The sequence below is a fragment of the Gallinula chloropus genome (assembly GCF_964237585.1).
Source record: "Gallinula chloropus genome assembly, chromosome: 4".
In the NCBI taxonomy this organism is placed as follows: domain Eukaryota; kingdom Metazoa; phylum Chordata; class Aves; order Gruiformes; family Rallidae; genus Gallinula; species Gallinula chloropus.
Genome location: NC_140088.1, coordinates 43,483,931 through 43,504,789, shown reverse-complemented (window position 1 = coordinate 43,504,789; position 20,859 = coordinate 43,483,931). Strand labels below are relative to the sequence as shown.

Genomic DNA, 20,859 nt, shown 5'->3' with positions numbered 1-20,859 from the left:
TTTTGCAAATTCAAATCTGTGCATGAAGTCAGTGTGTTCTCTTCCTTTGTCATGCTTTTGAAATAACTCGTGAGGGTTGTAGAGCTTTGTGTTTGTCCCTGGAGGAGGCCTGTGATCGGAGCTAAAGGTGATTTCCATTTGTTGCAGGCAAGAAGAAAAGGCCGAGACAGTCCTGTTGCCACCGAAGTGCGGGGGGAGAGAGTTTAGTAAGGTTCTGAGAAGACTTTGCACTGTTCTCTCTGAGCAGTTTCAGCATCGGAGCCAAATGCTGGACTGGCTGTGAGACATGAGGAGAGGTAGAGCTGGCAGAGGGGGGCGCTTCGGGTTCAGATGACTTCCCTGGGTCTTTTCTGGGACTGGCAGGTTGCCCTGCTGCTTTATTTAAAGAACAGGGGAAAAGAAAAAAAAAAAAAAAGACTTCAGTCCTCTGGGCTGTCAGATTGCTGTCTTTCACCAGTCTTGCACTGCACATACAGAGGTTCTTTAAAAAGGCAAGCCCCAAAAACCTTTCTACTGTGATCACTGCAAACTAAAATAAAATCATTCACATTGACTGTTCTAGTTTTGAAGCTCTTGATGAATAGCTGGAGGGTTTTACAGCAGCAGTTTTGAAGAGGTTAGAAAATTATCATGTTCCTTCTCTAGTACTTTGTAACATAACATTTTCCACCACTTCATAATCTGTGTTGCCAGCACAAAACATTGTGATTTGGTTAATTTAGGAATTTATGGCAAATGTAACTTTGTAATCTGGCTTTCACAATTGGTACTGCAGCAGGAATGGTGTTCTCTAACAACAGGGATGTCTGTAATACAGCAAAATGCTGGTGCTGCCAGAGAAATTAGGATAGCTGCTTTAGGTCATGCAAGAAACTACAAAAGAAATAGGGATCTGCCTTAACTCCCAAATTGTTCAGCTGTTCTGAGTCCTCAGTGACCATCTCACTGTAGTTTGTGACAAATACAAGTATTTGCCATCCTAAGAGGTGGTTCAAGGGATCAGTCTGCTGCCATCCGTGATTGCGTAACAACAGAGAAGTGAACAAACAGAATTTTTAAAAGGATGTTATTAAAGAGAATTTTATGTCATTTTTTTACATAAAACATTTATTGAGGTTGCTGAGTGTATGTGACAGATGGTGCTCTTATGTCACATCCTATCTTTCATTTTGTTTTGGAACATGCAAATCTTCCATGCATGCGTAATTGCATTAGAACATTGGAGGGGGTTTTTTTTGTGTACTCACTGAAACATAAAGGAATAGTCCAATATGAGATCTCTAATGGGGGTTGTGCTGGTTAACTAGTGTATTACGTGCTGGCTAACTAGTATGTTTTATGATTTTTGCCTTCTTAAGGTAAATTTCAAATATAAAGGAAAAAGTGAGAAGTTATCATTTCATTAATCTGCTGAGTGCATTCAGGAGAGATGCATCCTCAGAGGGGTGATGTTCAAAATAATGTTTTTTGCTTCGCATTCTGAAGCATATAAAATGAGTAGTTCCCTCACAATGAAAAAAGGCAGATGCATGCAGTTGAACTTCCCAGCATGAGTACTCTTCAGATGCCAGTGCCTTAACATTTGATGATGTAAGTCAAGTATTTATATGAAGTCAGTCAAGTATCGGATCGAAATGAAGAAAATATTTTAATTTTCACTCTATGTGTCATTAGAATCATAGAATCATAGAATGGTCTGGGTTGGAAGGGACCCCAAGGATCATAGAGCTCCAACCCCCCTGCCACAGGCAGGGACAGCAACCTCCAGGCCTGGATCTACACATTACTTTTGCCCTTTCAGTTACCTGGAGAATGAACTTGAGCCTGACTTAATTGATATTCTGTTTTATGTGTATGGCACCCTGAATGTCTTCTTCTGTCTCTTTTATGCTTGGACTAGTGGATGGAGCATGCTGGACTTTGCTGTTACCATTGGCTTACATTGAGCAAATGCATCCATTTCTTAACTGAAGAGTGTTTTGGAAGAAATGTAGAGATTATCTCTGTACGAATTGGGAAACTAGAAATGAGACATACAGAACATTCAAAGCCAACAGGTTGATAATGTTGCTAGAGTTCTTGAGTCTTATCCCACTTCTAATACTTCTACTGATGACTCTTGGGGCTTCATTGTTATTTGTATGTATACATTCTTCCCTTTAAACAGAATTAACTTTAATGAAAACAAGATGTCTTTCCTCATAACCTAAAAAAGAAAAAGGGAACACTTAAACCAAGACTAACATTTCCACTCAATGCATTGTCAGTCACTGAGTACTTTACTACCTTTAATGCTATTATAGTTGCAGAAATTACTTTATACCTTATTTTAATGCCTTTTGAACACAGTTTTCAGAAATTTAATTGACTGAATAGCTGTCCATTGCTGCTCTGGCTTGTGTAGATCAAGGGAATTCACGCTGCTGGCTGTCAGCTAACTGTATTGACATGCTGTTGGTTGATTAAATAAGTGCTGAATATGACTGATTCTGGTCTGGTTTTGCAACAGAGTCCTAGGCATCATGTTTGGTTCTTTAGAACATTGATCAAGTAAACTCATATAATTTTGTGTGTGTGTATTCTGTGCATATGAAAATCAGTTAACCTTGCAGCACTGTGTAATCTGTCAGTAGCATTTGTAATTTCTTACATATTTCTTACAATTTTTCTTCTTGTAATTTTGACCCTGAGGTGGCCTAACTGATGTTTCCTCGTAATGCCTGACAAGCAGATTGTGCCAGCTTGCCAGGTCGTGGTTTAGCCCCAGCCAGTACCTGAGTACCATGCAGTTGCTTGCTCATTCACTCCCCCCACCAAGGGGGAAAATGGGCAAGGGAGGAGGAAGAAAACAAAAACTGGGCAGAGGAAGGCAAACCTTGTGGGGAGGGAGCAATAGCAATTACAGGAATTTATACCAAAATTTGCAGAACTGGTGATACACAGTGCAGTTTCTCAACGAACCACACAACTCAGATGTACAGCTAAAGCTGGATCATCTCCAGGCTGCATGTCCTGGAGCCATTCTCTCATCCCTCACTGGCCTCCCTTTGTGCTGAGCATGATGTCATGGTATGGAATACCCCTTTGGTTAGTTTGGGTCAGTTTCCTGGGTGCCCCCTGCTTTCTCATTAGCAGGGCAGCATGAAAAGCCTGTGACTGCCCAGCAACAATGAAAAAGTGTTATCAGCACTGCTCACATCCTGACTCCCAAACACAGTGCTGCACCAGCTGCCAGAGAGAAAACTAACAGAACAACTCCCTATGCTGTATCAAGAGCAAAAAACCAATTGGGTTTTTTCACTTTAGTAGTATATAAAGGTGATGTGAGTAAAATTACACAGAATCGCAGATTCACAGATTCACAAAATTATAGGGATTGGAAGGGACCTCCACAGATCATTGGGTCCAACCCCCTGCCACAGCAGGGTCCCTAGGACAGTTCACATAGGGAGGGGTCCAGACAGGTCTGGAATCTCTCCAGAGAAGGAGACTCCACACCCCCCTGGGCAGCCTGTCCCAGGGCTCCCTCACCCTCACTGTGTAAAAGTTCTTCCTCAGATTGATGCAGAACTCCCTGTGCACCAACTTGAGGCCATCACCCCTTGTCCTGTCCCCACAGACCACTGAAAAGGGGCTGGCCATTTCCCCCTGTGTCCCACACTTCAGATATTGATTAACATTGATCAGATCCCCTCTCAGTTGTCTCCTCTCAAGACTGAACAGTCCCAGTTCATTCAGCCTTTCCTCGTGGTCCAGGCCCTTAATCACCTTCGTAGCCCTGCACTGGACTCCATCCAGGAGATCCCTCTTTGGCCAAAACCTGCCTAAAGGAACTGAGAAGGGGGGGTGTGTTTATCAACTTCTGCATCATGTGTAATAGCCACAAATGTAAAAGGCACTGTATAATAATTGATGGTTGCTGTCAAACAGGTGATAGGATGAGATGAGTAGCACATGATTGATTTCATGCAACAACCTTTTACTTCATTTCCCTTACTTACGGTGTACATGACATAGTTTTAAATGATGGGAGATGAATAATGTCATAGTTCCTTTTTAGCTTGGAGCATGGCTTGGTAAGCCACAGTGTGCCCTTTCATTATGCTAAGTAGTTGTTGGGCTCTGAGGAACAGGCCAGTTAAATGCCTTATGTTTGTTCCTGTTGCACCTCAGAACAGTATGTAGTTTGTGCAAGTCTCTAATTGCTACTTTCTGCCTAGTTTATCTAAACCATTTCTAGTGCAGTTGCTTTTGCCATAGCCACTCTCTGACAATGTGTTAGTAATGTAAAAAGGCAGTAAGAGGTTTGGAACAGCCACAAACTTGTCTGTAGACCTTCTGATTTCTTTTCCACTAGGACTTGAAGTTTAAGCTAACTCATTGGCAGGTAATTAACATAATACTTGTTAGCAGTTAAAGGAGATCAGCTAATGAAGATGTATGCTGTAGTGTCAACAATTTTACAATTCCATTATGGTGTGACTTTCAGCATTGTGTGTCACAGTCTCCTTCAGCTGACATACTTGCCTTGATTGAGTAAGTCTTGAATAATGTTCAGGTTCTTTTCAACTGTTTTGAATACTTTCTTTTCTGTTTCCTGTTACTGTTTCTTACCAAAATACTAACACACAAGGAAGACCTTTTTTTCCCCCCCTTTATATGAATACATTTTTTTCCTTTGTGTATTCCATGATTGATTGTTTGCAAGAGCAATGTTAATTCCTTCAGCAGTTATGATACAAGTGTGGTGCCCAGTTAACATGCTACCAAATGATGGTTTTCTGATTAACTTTCTGAAATGGGAGTTCTGTGACCTAGCAGCTGGATGTTTATATCACAAAGTTTTGGTCTGTTTATTTCTAATTCTCAGCTCAATTCTTAGGCTTATTGAAAGGGCAGGCCAGAAAGAGACTGTGGGGCCTTTAACTCCTGTCAATCAGTGAAGTTCCCTAAGGAGCACATGAGTTCCTGGGTACCGGTCTGGAATGTACCAGCACCAGTGTGTGTGCAGAGCACATTCACAGGGTTGGGAACAGTTTGACCTGCCTAATAGGAAATTATGCAGTCCAGCAGTTTTTAGAAGGAATAAATATTGTAGAAGGCCCCTCCTCTCCTCTTGTCTCCTCTCAATTTAAATGAAATTAATCTGGCTTTCTGGCCCCAGTGACCTGAACTTTTTATACCATACATTTTGGAAAGAACATAAGTTTTGGCTACCTGTGCAGCATAATTGTCAGGCTTCTTGGACACAGGCGATTGCTGCAAACACAACATATAACAAGAAATCAGGTGACGATGTGTAGAAGGTGGGTAGTACAGCAATATCCTGTAGTGGCAGACTGCAAGAACAATGCTGTGTGGTAAAACAGAGGTTTGGAGGTTTGGGGTTTTTTTCAGTCAAATCCTTAGAGCTTCCTTGTGCTTCCACCTTCCACAGATGTGCGTCTTTAGATGTGATACCTTTTGGCCTCCTCTGCATCTGTCTTAACGGAGAACAGCAGACGGTGTCTGTCAGGTCAGAGCAGGAACAAGAGGCCTGATTCTTCTACAGAGTAGCTAGAGTTCTAAACTAATTTTCAAGTCCTTAATGGTGCTTTTTAACAAGACTTGATCTCTTGGTTGTTCTGCCCATTCTTAATGGTAAAACCACAGGGATAGTTTTATGGTATCCTTCTGTCATAAGAAAAAAATCATTTCTTTATGTGGATATGAAGGTGTTTTTCTCCCCCTGTCCCCATGTCTCCCTTCATTAGTCATAAACTTAAGAGGTGTAGAGGGAATTGCAAGACAACTAAGGAGGCAATAATAAAGGTGCAGGTATGCTAGTTATGATTTCTTAGCTGATGTGATAATGTATCACTGAACCACAGCTCCAATCAGTTGGTGTGTTCAGGCATTTGATTAGAGCTCTTACCCACAGATATCAGTGTCTTTCAGGGCATGAAAATGAAGAGAGTAAGTGCTGTGGAAAGGAGGTTAAGGTTCCTTTGCTGCAGTTAAGGCAGGAAGCTATATATGGGGAGGGAGAAGAAGGGGCAAGTGGAGAGGAAGTCCCTAGAAAATGAGAGTCGTGAAGCAGCTGTCTTTGTACAAAGGAAGAAATTTGAGAAGTTCAGGCCCAGAGATTGGAAGGTGGCTCTAATTTTATACTTCCTCTTCTATCTGTAGCTTCCAGTTGATTCTTCAGGTCCTGGAGTTTCTGTTGGGAGAATAGTAGGGTCCCTTGGTAAATCAAATGGGTCAGTATGCCAAGTGTTCTTTTTCCTAATAGTCCTAACACATCTGTTTTATTTTGTTCTTTTTCAGCTGTATCTTGTTGGAGGATCCTTTGGACTCCGTGAATTTGCTCAAATTAGATATGATGTCCATAAACTACATGGCAAGGTAGTTGACATGATATTTTTTCCTTTTTATTTAACTTTTCACATGTACTGTCTTCTAAAGGGTTGATAGGACAAGCAGACTATTGGTATTGGGGATTTGCCTGTCACCACTGCACCCTGGGCTATAGTTGAGGTTCTTAAGCAGTGAGGAGTGTGGGTAACAGTAAAGGGGCCGACATGATGGCGAATCCTTCTACTATTAGTGAAATGGATCGACATAAATAGCAGAGAAACTTTGTTCCTTTGGTTATTTATAAGTGGCAATTCTGAATCCCAAGAAGGAAGTGGTTATTACAAAAATACTGTATCCTACCTAAATAAGATATGAAGAAAACTGTTTCAAACAGTACTTGGCCATTGAGTATATAAAGTTAGATGATTTTTGGAGCTTGGCTTTGCATTGACTGAGATAAGCAGAAACCTTTAACACTGTGCTACATCCTATTTGTATGAAACAAACAGGAGCTGGTCTTTACTCAGTGTGCCAGGAAGTTCTGTATGGAAGTAGCCTTTCTTTAAATGAACTGAAAATCTTCTGAATGAGGGAAATAGCTGTTTACACCTCCAGGTGTAAACTAGTGTGCCACTAGTTCCAAATAGTATCTGAACAGAGCACATCAGTTCAGCAGAAAGCAGTATTGGGTGGCTTTGCCTAACTTTGTAATATGCAAGTCTGCCATTGCAGTGCAGAGAGGCTTTCTGGTTGCAGTGCTGCTGACTTGCAGGTGGCATGAAGCTATTTTAAAGACTATATGGCACTTCATAAAAAAAAAAAAGATGTGTAAGATACTGGACAACGTAGCTTTCTACTGTGGTCAAGTCTTTTAGATCCTGAACTGTTGAGAGTCTGAGACCCCCTTGTTTTGTCTTAGGTCCTTGTGGGCCATCTAAATTATTTGCATCATTCCTCACTGTTCCTTGTGTTGCATACCTAGCTGCGGCCTTTGAAGAACCACATGGCCCACTCTTGCTCAGTGCCATATTTGACATAGCCCATAGACTAGGGAGAGTAATTTTACAAACCTTTTCTCTAGTGCTGTCTTCTGGGTAGCTATTTTTTGTCAGTTCTGGGCTTTTAGAACCAGTGGGAGCCTTTTAAGTTTTTCTCCAGCCAGATGGGGATCACAACAGGGGCAAGAATTCGCCTGTTGTGTTTCTGTCAGGTTTTTGGTCAGAATCATACTTGGTGAATTACCATTGGCCTCCATGATCTGCACTGTGACTGCAACACAGGGAAAAAAACCTGATAATACTTGTGCTTGTTCAGATCTATGAGGCTCCTTGTCCCAGCAGTTATAATCAAGTGAAGCATCATTGAATTAGACAGTAGTACATGAAAGCTCTGAGGGGAAGCTACTACACCCTGGAGTTCTTAAGATCTGAAAAGCTAAAAGAGGACATCTGGATTCTGCTCTGATCAGTATTACTTAAGGCTGCAGGATCTCTTTTGTGTTTTCTTTTTCTTTTCATTATGGTTTTATTTAGGAATAGATGAACTTTAGATAAAGAACAGTGCAGTTGCTTGAGAACTAACATCACCAGTTTGGGGCTCGTTTCTAGACAGAAAAATCAAAGCAATGTGTTTCATTAGTTTTTGTTTCTATGTCTGTAAAAAGAGAGTTAAGAAGCATTCTAATTCATTAAAAAATATGTCAGAAGAGATTAGAATGTATTTTAACTGATAAAAGAGAAACAAACCTAGTTTAAAATGTACATGAAACTCAGGAAGAGAACATTAAGTAATTTAAAAATGCTAACAAAACTCCTGATGGTTAGAACATCTCTTTAATTTGTCCCTGGTTATAGTGGTTTGGGGTTGGAGTAAAATATGCTATTCTCATAAAGCGTACTTTGACTAGCATAATCTTTATCAGGACAGGACAAGCACTCCTTTTAGGGAGGTTGAGCAGTTACACACAAATTGCAGGAGGCAGTAAAATAAGTAGGATTCTTTTGTTACCGTTTATCCTTTGGAATTTAATAACACTTTTCTTATAGGGAATTCTTCAAAGACTTTCACAGAATTTAAGCTTCATAGCCTTATTTCAGAAAAGGCAGTAGTATTATTTCCATTTTACTGCTGAAAAAATGGAGGTTGCAAGAGGTTAAGCAACCCATCCAGAAGTAGGCTAGGATTTGTAGTACCCCCGTGCCTATCTTTTTTGATCATGTTTTAAGGATGTGCCTTTTTGTAAGCATGACTCTGACCTATTTTCCTACTAATTCAGGTGCTAGATAGACAGAACTTAGTCCTTTCATGGTAAATCTCCATTACATTTCAAATACTAAACCATGATCCCTTCCTTTCAAAGTATTTATCCTTTTTGTTTTCCCAGTCTAACCATTCTTGTTGTGTGGAGAGGGAAGCCACCTTATTAGGCAGGTTCTCAGCTGACAGTGATATTTCAGAAGAAGCGTTACAGTATAACTAGTGTCTAGTAAAGGGTTCAGTACAGAACACCCTGATTAAAAGCAGTCACCTAGATCACAGAAGCCGTAGGGTGAACAGTTTACTGCTGCAGATAAACAAACATTATCGCACCAACTTAAGTGCAGCTCTGTCACCTGGGAAGGAATAACCACTGGAATCAGTACAGGCTGGGGGTAACCTGCTGGAGAAGAGCTCTGTGGAGAAGGACCTGGGGGTCCTGGTTGATGACAGGTTGGCCATGAGCCAGCAGTGTGCTCTGGGGGCTAAGAGAGCCAATGGGATCCTGGGGGGCATCAGGAGGAGTGTGGCCAACAGGCCAAAGGAGGTGATCCTCCCCCTCTGCTCTGCCCTGGTCAGGCCCCACCTGGAGTGTTGTGTCCAGTTCTGGGCTCCCTGGTATAAAAAAGACAGGGATCTCCTGGAGAGAGTCCAGAGGAGGGACACAGAGATGCTGAAGGGCCTGGTGCATCTCCCCTGTGAGGAAAGGCTGAACGAACTTGGGCTGTTCAGCCTAGAGAAAAGAAGACTAAGGGGGGACCTTATTAGTGTTTATCAACATCTGAAGTGTGGGACACAGGGGGAATTGGCCAGCCTCTTCTCAGTATCTGTGGGGACAGGACAAGGGGCAATGGCCTCAAGTTGGAGCACAGGAACTTCCGCCTCAACGTGGGGAAGAACTTTTTCCCAGTGAGGGTGACAGAGCCCTGGGACAGGCTGCCCAGGGGGGTGTGGAGTCTCCTTCTCTGGAGAGATTCCAGACCTGTCTGGATGCCTCCCTGTGCGACCTGTTCTAGGGACCCTGCTTTGGCAGGGGGGTCGGACCCGATGATCTCTGGAGGTCCCTTCTAAGCCCTCTGATTCTGTGATTCTGTGATTCTTCAGGACAGTAATTCAGATGCTTAGCAAAGCAGCTGCTTAACTGCACTTCCTAGCATAAAGATAAGGCAGAAAACAACACATAAACTCAGAATCTGGTTCTTCTGCCAATGTGGTACTTGAGGAGGCTTCTGCCTCTTCTTCCAGACACCTCCACTGCATAGCTTCTCCCAGATTGCTGCAGCATGCAGCTTAGAAGAGAGCAGCAGCCTCTGGGGACTCTAGAATGAACATACTGAATATAAAAAATTAGAAGGGAAAAAAGAAAGACATCTCTTTTAAAAACATTGGTCAATCTTTAGTTTCAGTGACTATGGGGTTAACTGTGACTTTGTATTCTTGTGGCTTAATGAGCAAAAGCTACATTAGTGATAATGCCTTTGTTATTAATGTCAAACTGGCTTTTGAAGAATGTTCCTTTATAAAGGGATGAAAATGAAGAGAAAATGGTGGTTTGGACATTGGAGTGAGTGTGATTTATGGTTTGGTGGTGATGCATCCAGCTGGGGCTAGGATTGGGGTTTGCAGAGAGACAGTCTAGAGCAGTAGCTGGAGTGTGGCTGAGAAGGGCCTGCAAAAGGTAATCTGTCCTCTTGTTCATTTGTGCTGCTGCTTGGGATCCTGCGGAAAAAGCAAAAAAACCACCCATTTTGGGTGTACCTTAAGTTACTCAGGATGCCAGATCAGTCACTGAATGTTCTGTTTTTAAAGTGAATTTATGTTGAGACTGTTGCTGATGTAAATGTCTGTTTATGCTAGTTAGAATCCTCCTGAAACTAATCAAGGACTTGTCCATTATCTATTGTTGCCAAAATGTCCATTAATAGATAAATCATTAGGTTGGATAATTGGTTCTTTTCTGGGAAGAATTTATGCAAACCAAAATTGCTTATAGAAACCCAGGTATGCTTACAGGAAAATCATGTGGAATTAATGGAGTAGAAAAGAGAAGGTTATATAGGTATTGTTCCAAACCCCTTTACTCTAAAATGGGAAACTAGCCCCTTTTTTGTCTTACTTCTTGTCATGTATGTAATTAAATAGAGATGCTTATTTAAGGAGGTTTTTTTACAGAAAATGTTTCAAGTATGCAAGAATAAATTATTTTTATTTACTGTGTGCCTGTTACTGTCTTTCAAGGCATGAGAGAAACTTACTCATTCAGATCTAACTTTGGATATAGGAATCTTGGACTTCTGGAATAGTCTATACTATTGGCTGATAGTTACTGTAGAGGGTTAAAGAGAAGCAACGTTTTAACTACCTGAGAAAATCCAGGATTTCAGCCCATTAGCAAACCATTTAGGCTAATTAAATGAATAGGGTTTAATGAATAAAAGAGTTTGTAAGCTCCCAAAACTGCTTGGTTGAGGAAATACTGTTGTAAGGCAGGTTCTCAGAGTATGAGGAGGGGGTAGGACTGAGCAGGTTCCTCCGGAATAACATACAGTAGAAGCACTTCTAGTAAAGTTGGAATCTCTAGGTCATTTTGTCAATAAACAAAACATCAATTAGCCTTTAAAGTCTGCAGATAGTTCCTGCTGTAGATTAGCTATGACAGCATTATTATTATTCAGTCCTCCTTAGTATTTACAAAGTACCTCAATCCACTTGGCTCTTCCTCTGTCCTATGCAAAGTGAGTCCATCCCAAAAGTAAAATGCTAAGAAATGAGAATAATGTCTTACTGAAGGAGAAAGTAGAGGTAGTCAAGAGTCAAAATGACAGAAGTTCAATCTTTTCTTCTATATGAGTTTTATCCTTGAATCAGCTGTTTTGCATTAAAGTATGAACATTGATTGCCACTCCGGAGGTTAAAATCCAAGTGAAAATGGAAATACCTGACCTGGTCGTCCTTTATTAGCAGTAAAAATGTAAACCTGGAAGGGAGTATAAAAGGAGTGGTGGTGATGTAAAGCATACTCATTAGTAAGTGTGTTGGCTTTCTTTATGCAGATTGAGTAGTTTGCTTTGAAAAATTCTGTACAGGGAATAGCAGTATTTTAAGCTCCTTACTAATGAGTTTGACCAGTTGAATGGCATGTAATTACCTATGAGACATTGTTTATAGACACCTGCAAGTTGTTAGTGTTGCTATTGTTAATTCTCAATTACTGCATTTACTAGGTATCTTGGAAGTCCTAACTGTTCTGGCTTTGGCAGGGATAGAGTTAATTTTCTCTCTAACAGCTGGTGGGATGCTGTGTTTGGGAGTCAGGATGAGAGCAGTGCTGGTAACACACTGATGCTTTAGTTGTTGCCAAGCAGTCAAGGACTTTTCAGTTGATTGTAGTGCCCTGCTAATGAGAAGGCAGGGAGCACCCAGGAAGCTGAAAGGGGACACAGCCAGGACAAGTGACCCAAACTAACCAAAGGGATATTCCATACCATGAGATCATGCTCAGCATAAACAGGGGCTGGCAAAAGAGGAACACACACTTCCAGGGTGTGCAGTTTGGGCACGGTCTGGCTTGAGGATGGCTCTGAGCTGTGCGGTCTGAGTTGTGTGGTTAGGTGAGAAACTGCATTGTGTGTCACCAGTTTTATATTTTTTGCTATAAAGTCATGTATTTGTTATTGCTCCCACCCTTTGCTATCCCAAAAACCTGTCCTTATCCCAGGAGGCTTGCCTTTGGCTTTCCCACCACACTCCCCCAGAGAGAGCGGCTGCATGGTCTTTAGCTGCCGGCTGGGGCAAAACCAGAACATTAACTCAAGAAATTATATAACTGTGAGGATCTCAGCTTTTATTTTATAATCTTTGACCTGGAAGTTGAGAAGAAGAGCACATATGGTATGTGGAGGATTATTCTGGAAGCCTTGTTGTCCTTTGAAAAATAAAAGAATGAGGAGTGGAAGAGAAAAGAAGGCTAATATGGTACTTGACACTGACATTTTACTGGTTTATAGCTGTCCTCATAACTGGGCTTGAAAGTGGTTTGAGTGTGTTGATTGTCTGGTTGATTGTACTCATTACAGTTTTAAAATATTGTTGGTGGGTCCCTGGTTTTCACCTTTAACATTGTGTCTTGAAACTCATGCATGGGTTCAGGAGTCCCTCAGCAGCATGTGATTTAAATAACTTCCACTGATCTCATTGTAATTGGATTTCCACCTTGTTCAGATTCTTGCTCCAGTTGCCTCCTTTACCACAGACCTCCTCTCTGCCTATGAGCAAGTCATTGAATTTGGAGTGTCTCACTTTCTTAGTCTGTAAAAGGGACATAATTAATGCTGCTCTACTTTACATAGGGAACAGGAAAGTTAATTAATTCAAACAGAGGGAATTATTTTCATACAAATGAGTATTTAAACCAAAAAAATTTCCTCAGGTGAGATCCATTAATTCAGGTGTTTTGGGTCAGGGTGAAATAGTGTAGGAGGAAACAGGAGTAGAGGATTAACCACTTTCCATGAGGCCTTTATATAACAAGAGTATGTAACTGGCATTTGCCTCTGGAAGGTCCAGGAAATCAGTCCAGCGTTTTCTCATTATTATAAGTGGATAGTTGAGAAGTAAGTGGTATCTGCATATCAGAGTACTTTTGTGTTGCAGTCAGAACATTGCCCTGGTTCACAGGCGTACTGCAGTTTGTTGCAAACCCTCATGTGGACATGGTGACAGCTGCAGCAGTACAGTGTTTAAATGAGGTTGCAACACCCACCCAAAAAGGGGAATAAATTTGCAGGTGACTGGACAAGACTACGTGGAGTTGCTGGCTGGCACATTCATATTGCTGTTACTAAGTTGTAACCTGTTATCTCATGTCTACAGGAGTTGCACACATAGGGATTTCAAGGAGTATTCTACATAGGCCAAGTCATTGTGATTGGACTGGACAAGCACAGGGAGTAGTTTTTCCTAATGATAACTAATGGACTTAAATCTATTGCTGCCAGCCCAGGTTGTGTCATGCTCTCCGTTATCTTGTGTATTCTACAGGCATTCTGCTTGATTTTGTTCCAGATGGACTTAAACTCATTCTTTAGAACCCCTACCAGTGCCAAGGTCAACTTAAATTAGCACCATTATTACTAAAAACACTATGAATGGGTTGGTTAGTTGCATTATTGCAGTTAAGGGGGTGACATTTAAACGCTCATCTAAATCTAAATGTATGTCTGTGGTGCTGTTCACCAAGTTGGGAATTCATCTTGCTCATGTTTCCATTGTGTTAAATGAAATGCCTGGTTTGAGATATCTACATGGACTGCCTGGATAGCTGGTTTGAGAGTGAAATGCCCCCATTATATGCTTCATTCAACGTTAAAATAGACGCTTGAGGAACTTCTGCTTTGAACAATGGAAGAGTAGAGAGGAGATTGAGTTTAACACTTTATTAGTACCACATTTCAGGGAGACAATGAGTATCATCGTCAGTGTTAGAGTATATTACTTAATTTGACCAGGGAGTGGTAGGTAAGATAAACCTCAGCCTCATTTCAACTGTAGATGAGTTAGCTTTTTGGACATGTACCATAAAGTGGGTTTAATTTTCTCTAGCAATACTCATCTCTCTTCAGATGACTGCTGGAAGAGCCTAAATAGAGACTTCAGGCTTCCAGTCAAAAGTTTAGATGGCTAAAAATAGGGTGAGATGAATCCCACCTTAAATATTCTTTTCCTGGAGCTTTACTGGCAAACAAGATGGCATGAAGGTAGAGGAACTCTTATTTATTGTATCTGAGGTGTTAGGTGATTCTAGACAGTTTCCTCTGTGCTTTCATAGGAGGTTGTATTACAGGGATCCTGTCTGATTTGAGTGAACAAAATCAAATCAAAGTATCTTTAATTAGTGATTGGTAGAATTTATTGGATGTGAATTGTACCTGTTCTGAACTTGTCAGCAAGGGGATATGGAATCATTTTAACATTTGTCACTGAACTTGGAAGTCTTCTCATATAGTCTTTTAGCATTTATTTATTTATTTATAAATGCATCTTCATGCGTTGAATTAGTTTCAGTAAGCTGATTACACAAGTGTAGTGTGGCAAGGGATGGATTGATGTTGGTGATTATTGTTGTATTCTTAAGCAGGTCAGATTGACCTGAGTCTCAAGTCTAATGAAGACAAACTTTGGCTAATTTCATTGTGTAAGTAGATTTAGTTGATTTTCAAAGACTAAATTCATTAACAAGCTTGGACCTAGGTCCTCCAGAATTTAAGGCAATAATACACTGAAATGTTGTTTGGAACAACATTCTCTTTAGAGAATGTGAGAGACATACATTTATGATTGCTTATAGGAAAGAAAGATCTTTGTCAGTGGTTTATCTTTACGTAATGAAGCACATTTTGGTAAATTAAAGCAGACCTTGCTTTTAAGCATGGCCTACTTAGTGGAGGGTTTTAGAATTGGATGTGAAGTGTGGCAGCCTGGCTCTTGATTGATGGCTAAGCAGATGCCCTTATAATGTCTTTGTTTCTGTTGGCAGGGTGAATTTGGAACTTGTTACGCCTTTTGACCATGGTTCAGAAGCATCCAAGGTAGTAATTTCAGTCCTGCAACATGGCACAGAAATGAAAGGGTAGCAGAGCTTTTCATATTCTATATTGTGGTGGTACCAGATGTTCAGGCATCAGTTTTCTTTCGTGTTTCAGTTCAGTCCAGAGGGTTTGTGTGGAAATGAGTTCTTTATCCATGCTATTCCTGAAGATTTTGAGGTTCAGCTGTTAGTGTTAGGTTCATATTTTTGCATTGATTTCAGCAAAAACTAATCCATTTTGCTTCAGCTCAGATGACTTACCCACTTATTCTCTAAAAAGCTGCTTACTGAATTCACTCTCATACCAGACAGAGGTGTATGTTTTCGTTTTTCAGTTCAGCATATTAACCACCACCTTTCTGTAAAAGGTGAATAGGAAATCAGTCTGGGATTCAGAAAGATGTTTGTTGCCCTATTCTAAGGCTTTTGAATGGTTTCCAGTGATTGGATCCACCTAGAGCCACTGATTATTGTCCCCCAAACCAGCTTAAAGCACTGTCAGACAAACTAGAAAGAAGGTATTGCCCATACCAGCTCTTTCATCCCATATTGTATCAAGATTTAAAAAAAAAAAGTAAAAATAGTCCAAGGCCACCTAGCCTGTTGTGATGAAACCAGGAGAGCTGTCAATATGAGAAGACTTCTATTAATAACTTGAAATAGATACAAGCTCTCAAAATATTTTAAAAAGTCAGGACACAGTCATGGTACATCTGGATTAGATGATGTTGATATTAGTAATACAAAGATTATTTTGGTAATACCTGTGTTTGCTGATGAAGAACTAAAATTATACTAATTTTAGAATGTGAAATACCTGATTTTAAAATCAACATTTAGTTTCAGTCTTGTAATATTGTGCCAGCATAGCTTTTTGCTGATGGGTATGAAAATTTATTGTTAATGATGCTGAATTTGGCTAGAGAACCTAAATAGTAATGTTCAGGATTTTCATGGGAAAATGTTTCACTGAACCCCTGTCAGGTTTTTTTTTATACCTTTTTTTCGGGAAGAAAAGCCCTTCCCTCTCAGTTGCCATGTATGCAGTGGTTACTACTGCTGTAGAAATCACACCCATGCTAGGGTGTCATGCTATATGCTGCACATAAGGATACATTAATCATAGACTCATAGAATGTGCAAGGTTGGAAGGGACCTTTAGAGATCATCTAGTCCAACCCCCTGCAGTGAGCAGGGACATCTTCCCTAGATCAGGTTGCTCAGAGCCCCATCAAGCCTGACCTTGAATATCTCCAGGGATGGGGCCTCCACTACCTCTCTGGGCAACCTGTGCCAGTGATCTACCACCCTCATAGTGAAGAATTTTTTTCCTAATACCCAACCTAAATCTCCCCTTTTTGAGTTTAAAACCATTACCCCTTGACCTACTGCTACAAGCCCTCAATGAACAGTTCTTCCCCAGCTTTCTTAGAGGCACCTTTCAGGGGCTGGAAGGCCGCTGTAAGGTCCCCTGGAGCCTTCTCTTCTCCAGGCTGAACAGACCTAGCCAGTCTTTATAGCTGCAGCCCTTTGATCAGAGAGGGCTGATCCACAGCCCTCCTCTGGACGTGCTCCAACAGGTCCATGTCCTCCTTGTGCTGAGGTCTCCAAAGTTGGACGCGGTACTCCAGAGCAGAGCAGAGGGGCAGAATCTCTTCTCTTGATCTGCTGGCCATGCTTATTTTGATGCAGCCCAGGATGTGACTGGCCTTCTGGGCTGCAGATACACATTGGAGGCTCATTTCCAGCTTCTCATCCACAAGTACTCCCAAGTCCTTTTCCACAGTACTCATGGATTAATAAACATCACTGAATCAAAAATGGTGTGTCTCTAAGAGGCAGAGCAATCTGTTATAAAGATTGAAAAAAATGACATGAAGTTTAAGGGGCTTAATATCTTCCTAGATCTACTGTTTTGATTCTTAAAGTGTCCGTTCTGTGGCTACCTACACATTTGGACTGAAGAAATTGTATGTACCTGAAATTCTGCTTTTGGCCAAGCAAGAAATTTTTTAGGCTCCATTAAATAGATGTTCCTCAATCTGTGTTAGCTAGTACCTGGGCACTGCTGAGTGAGCTGTTGAGTACAACTGATGAGGCTTTTCAGGGGAAGCAGGGATGCTGTAGCTGCCTGTGAGCTGCTTAGTTCAGCCAGAGAGTAGGTAGCCAGGATGTGGATGAAAGTTGTAGATAGCCTGGAGCTTCAGGCATTAACTGCTCTAGTTTTAAAACTCAATTCTCTATGGGAACAGTTAAAGATTTGGAAGAATGAGGGGGGAAAAAACAGGATCATGAGGTGATGATTAGGGTATGTATGTGAAATAGGGGAAACCTCTTTTCTAATTCCTATACCACTTAGAAGTTCAGTATTTTTATCAAATCAATGTGTGTTAAGAAGCACCTTGAAGCTGTGTCCCCTTTTTTCAGGGCATTGCTCTTAAGTAAGAGGTGTTTCTTTTCCTTTAAAACAAACAAACCAAACCTGGGCCACCTCAGTCTGAGATGGCTAAAGGCTATGAATCCTAACTGAAAGGAAGTGTCTGCTCGAATCTCAGGGTAAGTTGCCTTGTACTTAGAGATGGCCTGTAGTTACTGCTGCTCTAATTGTTGTCCTCTTTGTAAGTGTCTAAATCTTCTTTTGCCCTGTTTTTTTCTTCCCCCTTTCATTGCAGCCATCTAATTCAGGCTGGGTGTTTCGCTGCATGCGAGGTCCCTGTAAATGCAGTTCTGAATCTTCAGATGTAGGTACAAACACGTATGTGCCCACTGCTATAGGAAGTATCTCACGTGTCCCAGTGTGTTGTTCCAGCTTCTTATATGCATACACTAGTGGTGGATGCACTTAGAAGATTACCTTAGAGCGAGTACTTCATGTGGGGGCACTTCTGTTTCTGTCCAGGAAATTCAAGGCAGTATTTAGATGCTGTCTGGCTTACTTGGGAGCATTCAGCAGAGGGAGCATGCTAAGTATGTTCTACACACAAGGTAACTCTTTGGAGGCACGTAAGTCATGGTAGATATACATTGTCCATGTACAATTTCCAAGCGTCAAGCAACCACATTAGAGCTACCACCTGACTGTGCTGCCCAGCATCTGGAAATTCCAGGCAAATGGCCACATTTGTCCTTTTTTTTCCTTCTTTTTTTCTCTTCTTCCTGGACAGAAATTTAATGTGGGGGGAAAAGAAAAGGGATATGTTTGGAGGTACCTGGACTTCTGGCAGCTTTGCTTCAGATTATTGAGCTTCTCTGTGATGAAACACAAGATAGAGTGCAAGTATTAAGAGGTCTTTGTCTTAAACAGAAGCCATTTTTCTATTTCATAATTCTTGATGGTGTTTCTGTTGTAAAGATTAGATTCGGACGAAGAGAAGGTTATTAAGTGGAGAAACTCATTTTGATGCCATTGCAAGTGGAACTAATTTCAGTACATATAATGGTGATAGATTTCAGATTTTTACATTTTATAACCAGGAATTCTGTTTGGTTGCTTTAAACTCTGTCACGTTGCCACAATTAATTACTAGTATTTTTGCCTTGCAATGGAAATGATTACAAGTGTGTAATTTAGCTTCAGGCAGCTTTTAACCAAAACATAATTTAATATCCAGCTGTCTTTCCCCTCATCTCCCTGAAGCACCAGAAAACATCTAGTTTCTTAGGCTCATCTGGTGAAGACAATAGCTGTGGTGTCTGCAGACAGAAGCTCAAACAGAAGTAATGGGGTCCCAGTCCCTAGATGAGGAATTGTTGCAGTTCCTGCCTTGTAGATCGCTACAGTTTTTACCATGAAAGTGTTCAAAACCCTTTGCCTGGGAATTTTTTCGTTCTAAGTGCAATCTCTGCTCAAATGGACCTTCTCTTTCTTCTCCTCTGTGTTTTGGGGCTGGAAAGACTGAAGTCAATTGGTTCTGTTGCAAACTGCAGTTACACAGCAATCTAAAAAAGCAACACCCAAAGGCCTATCTGGAGTAACACTGCTAATTAGAGGGGAAAATGCGTAATCTGTCTCTGTTCAAGTATCTGTCACTGCAGAAAGCATTTGGAGGTTTGCTTGTGATGCAACGGGTGATAACGTTTTCCCTGGAGTGAGCATTGAACCTCCTATACATTGTGTCAGGCAATGCTTTACTGCCTTTGTTTTGATGAGGCATAAAAATGAAACTTTGCCTTTTAGAACCTTAACCAATGCTGAAATGAATGTTGTAGCTAGTGCAGCATCATATCTTGACTCCCTGGAGTGCAGCTCAAGGAGGGTATAAGGTATCCGAGATGGTATGTTGTCCCTGTGGAGCAGATGAGCAGCTATGGAGTCAAGGAATTCAGGAGTTCTCTTTAAGAGTGCCTCCACTCTTCATAAAATCTACCATGCATAAACCCCAGGATGATTCAGAGCAGGAGACTAATTTAGGTATTCCCAGAGGAACCCCTCTTTCTTCATTGATTACAGAGAGAATGTAGGAATACAAACTTTCTGGTTACTACATAGAGAAGAGACATGACTTGTCTTATTAATATCTAAAATGTATGAATTAGAATATTTTTCATTCATAATTCCCAGTGAATTATGAATTTAATTTACTACAACTGCTTTGTTAGTGTTGGATGTTTAACCCTTAGAAGTATTAGTGAATAGCCAGAGGGCATAGGGATCTGCTTCTCCATGGGTGGTGTTGAACGTTGTAATATTTTTAGTACCGTTAAGTATGATGTGTTTCTTCTCTATTTTTCTCTGCTCTAAGCAGATACATTGCACTTGAAACAATACATTAAGTGACAAAATCCAACTGATCAGAAAACTTGGTGGGAAATGGGAACTGAAAAATTTTATCTGACATAATAGAAAAACAGACACTCTGCTAGTCAGGTTTTAAATGTAATTGCATCAGACCACATAACTTTCTGTAATGTGTGAGCCTTTGGGAGCTAAACGTGTTATTTATTAAAAATAGTGGGAAAATAGCTTTCAGAAGAGAACAGTCATGATGTACAAATGTGTTGCAAATTCTAGTAATCTAAAATCTAGGTAATTTGGAAGATGGAAAGCTTTTTGTAAGTGAAAAGTATTAGAGTAGGCTTTTCTTCTTACTGTAAAACTTCACTAGATGTCAGTGTGGAAAGTATCTTCACTTTAATGCTATGTGAACTGCAGAATGAGAAGTGATAATTCCTTTAACACATGCGGATTTGGGGTGGCAGGTATTAGAATTTGGTAGTTGGAGGGTTTCTCAAGACATAGTTTATTTGTAGAAACAGTTTCAGGAGAAAAAAAAGCCATTTTGATAACTTCACACCGAATTCTGAATATTGTGTCTGTGTGAAGATAGAAATTCAAGAATTGTTTCAGTACTTGCAGAAAGGTTTGAGAATTGTATTACGAACCAAAATGACGTTCTAAAAGTTAATTAAAACTCCTCTTAGGGTTAAAACCCTACACTTTTTGGCTTTGTTTTATATTACTGTTTATTTTGGGGCAGCAAAAATTTGAATATATGTTTTCTTGCTGTTGGTTTGTGAAAGCTGGTCTTTTCTGTATAAGGGTAGCAAATACATTTAAAATACACATGGCTCAAGGCAAGGCTTAAGCATTAACTTCTACATTTAGGCAAGGAAAAAAAAGCACTTATATTTGAGTTTAATTAAGGAAAGCATTCCTAATCTGTTAGTGTGTTTGTGCATTC

General features: G+C 40.6%; 1 protein-coding gene across 2 annotated transcripts in view; it reads left to right on the top strand.

The window, feature by feature from the left end:
• Nucleotides 1–20,859, top strand: part of COX16 (cytochrome c oxidase assembly factor COX16) — a 54,357-nt gene that overhangs the window by 10,928 nt on the left and 22,570 nt on the right. The window contains exons 2-3 of one of the 2 annotated variants that reach the window (XM_084264039.1): nt 6,307–6,384; nt 15,128–15,179. In XM_084264039.1, the coding sequence (XP_084120165.1) occupies nt 6,359–6,384; nt 15,128–15,179 (78 nt within the window). In that variant the 5' untranslated portion in view covers nt 6,307–6,358. The remainder of the gene's footprint in view (nt 1–6,306; nt 6,385–15,127; nt 15,180–20,859) is intronic. The other variant, XM_084264038.1, reaches the window with a different exon arrangement.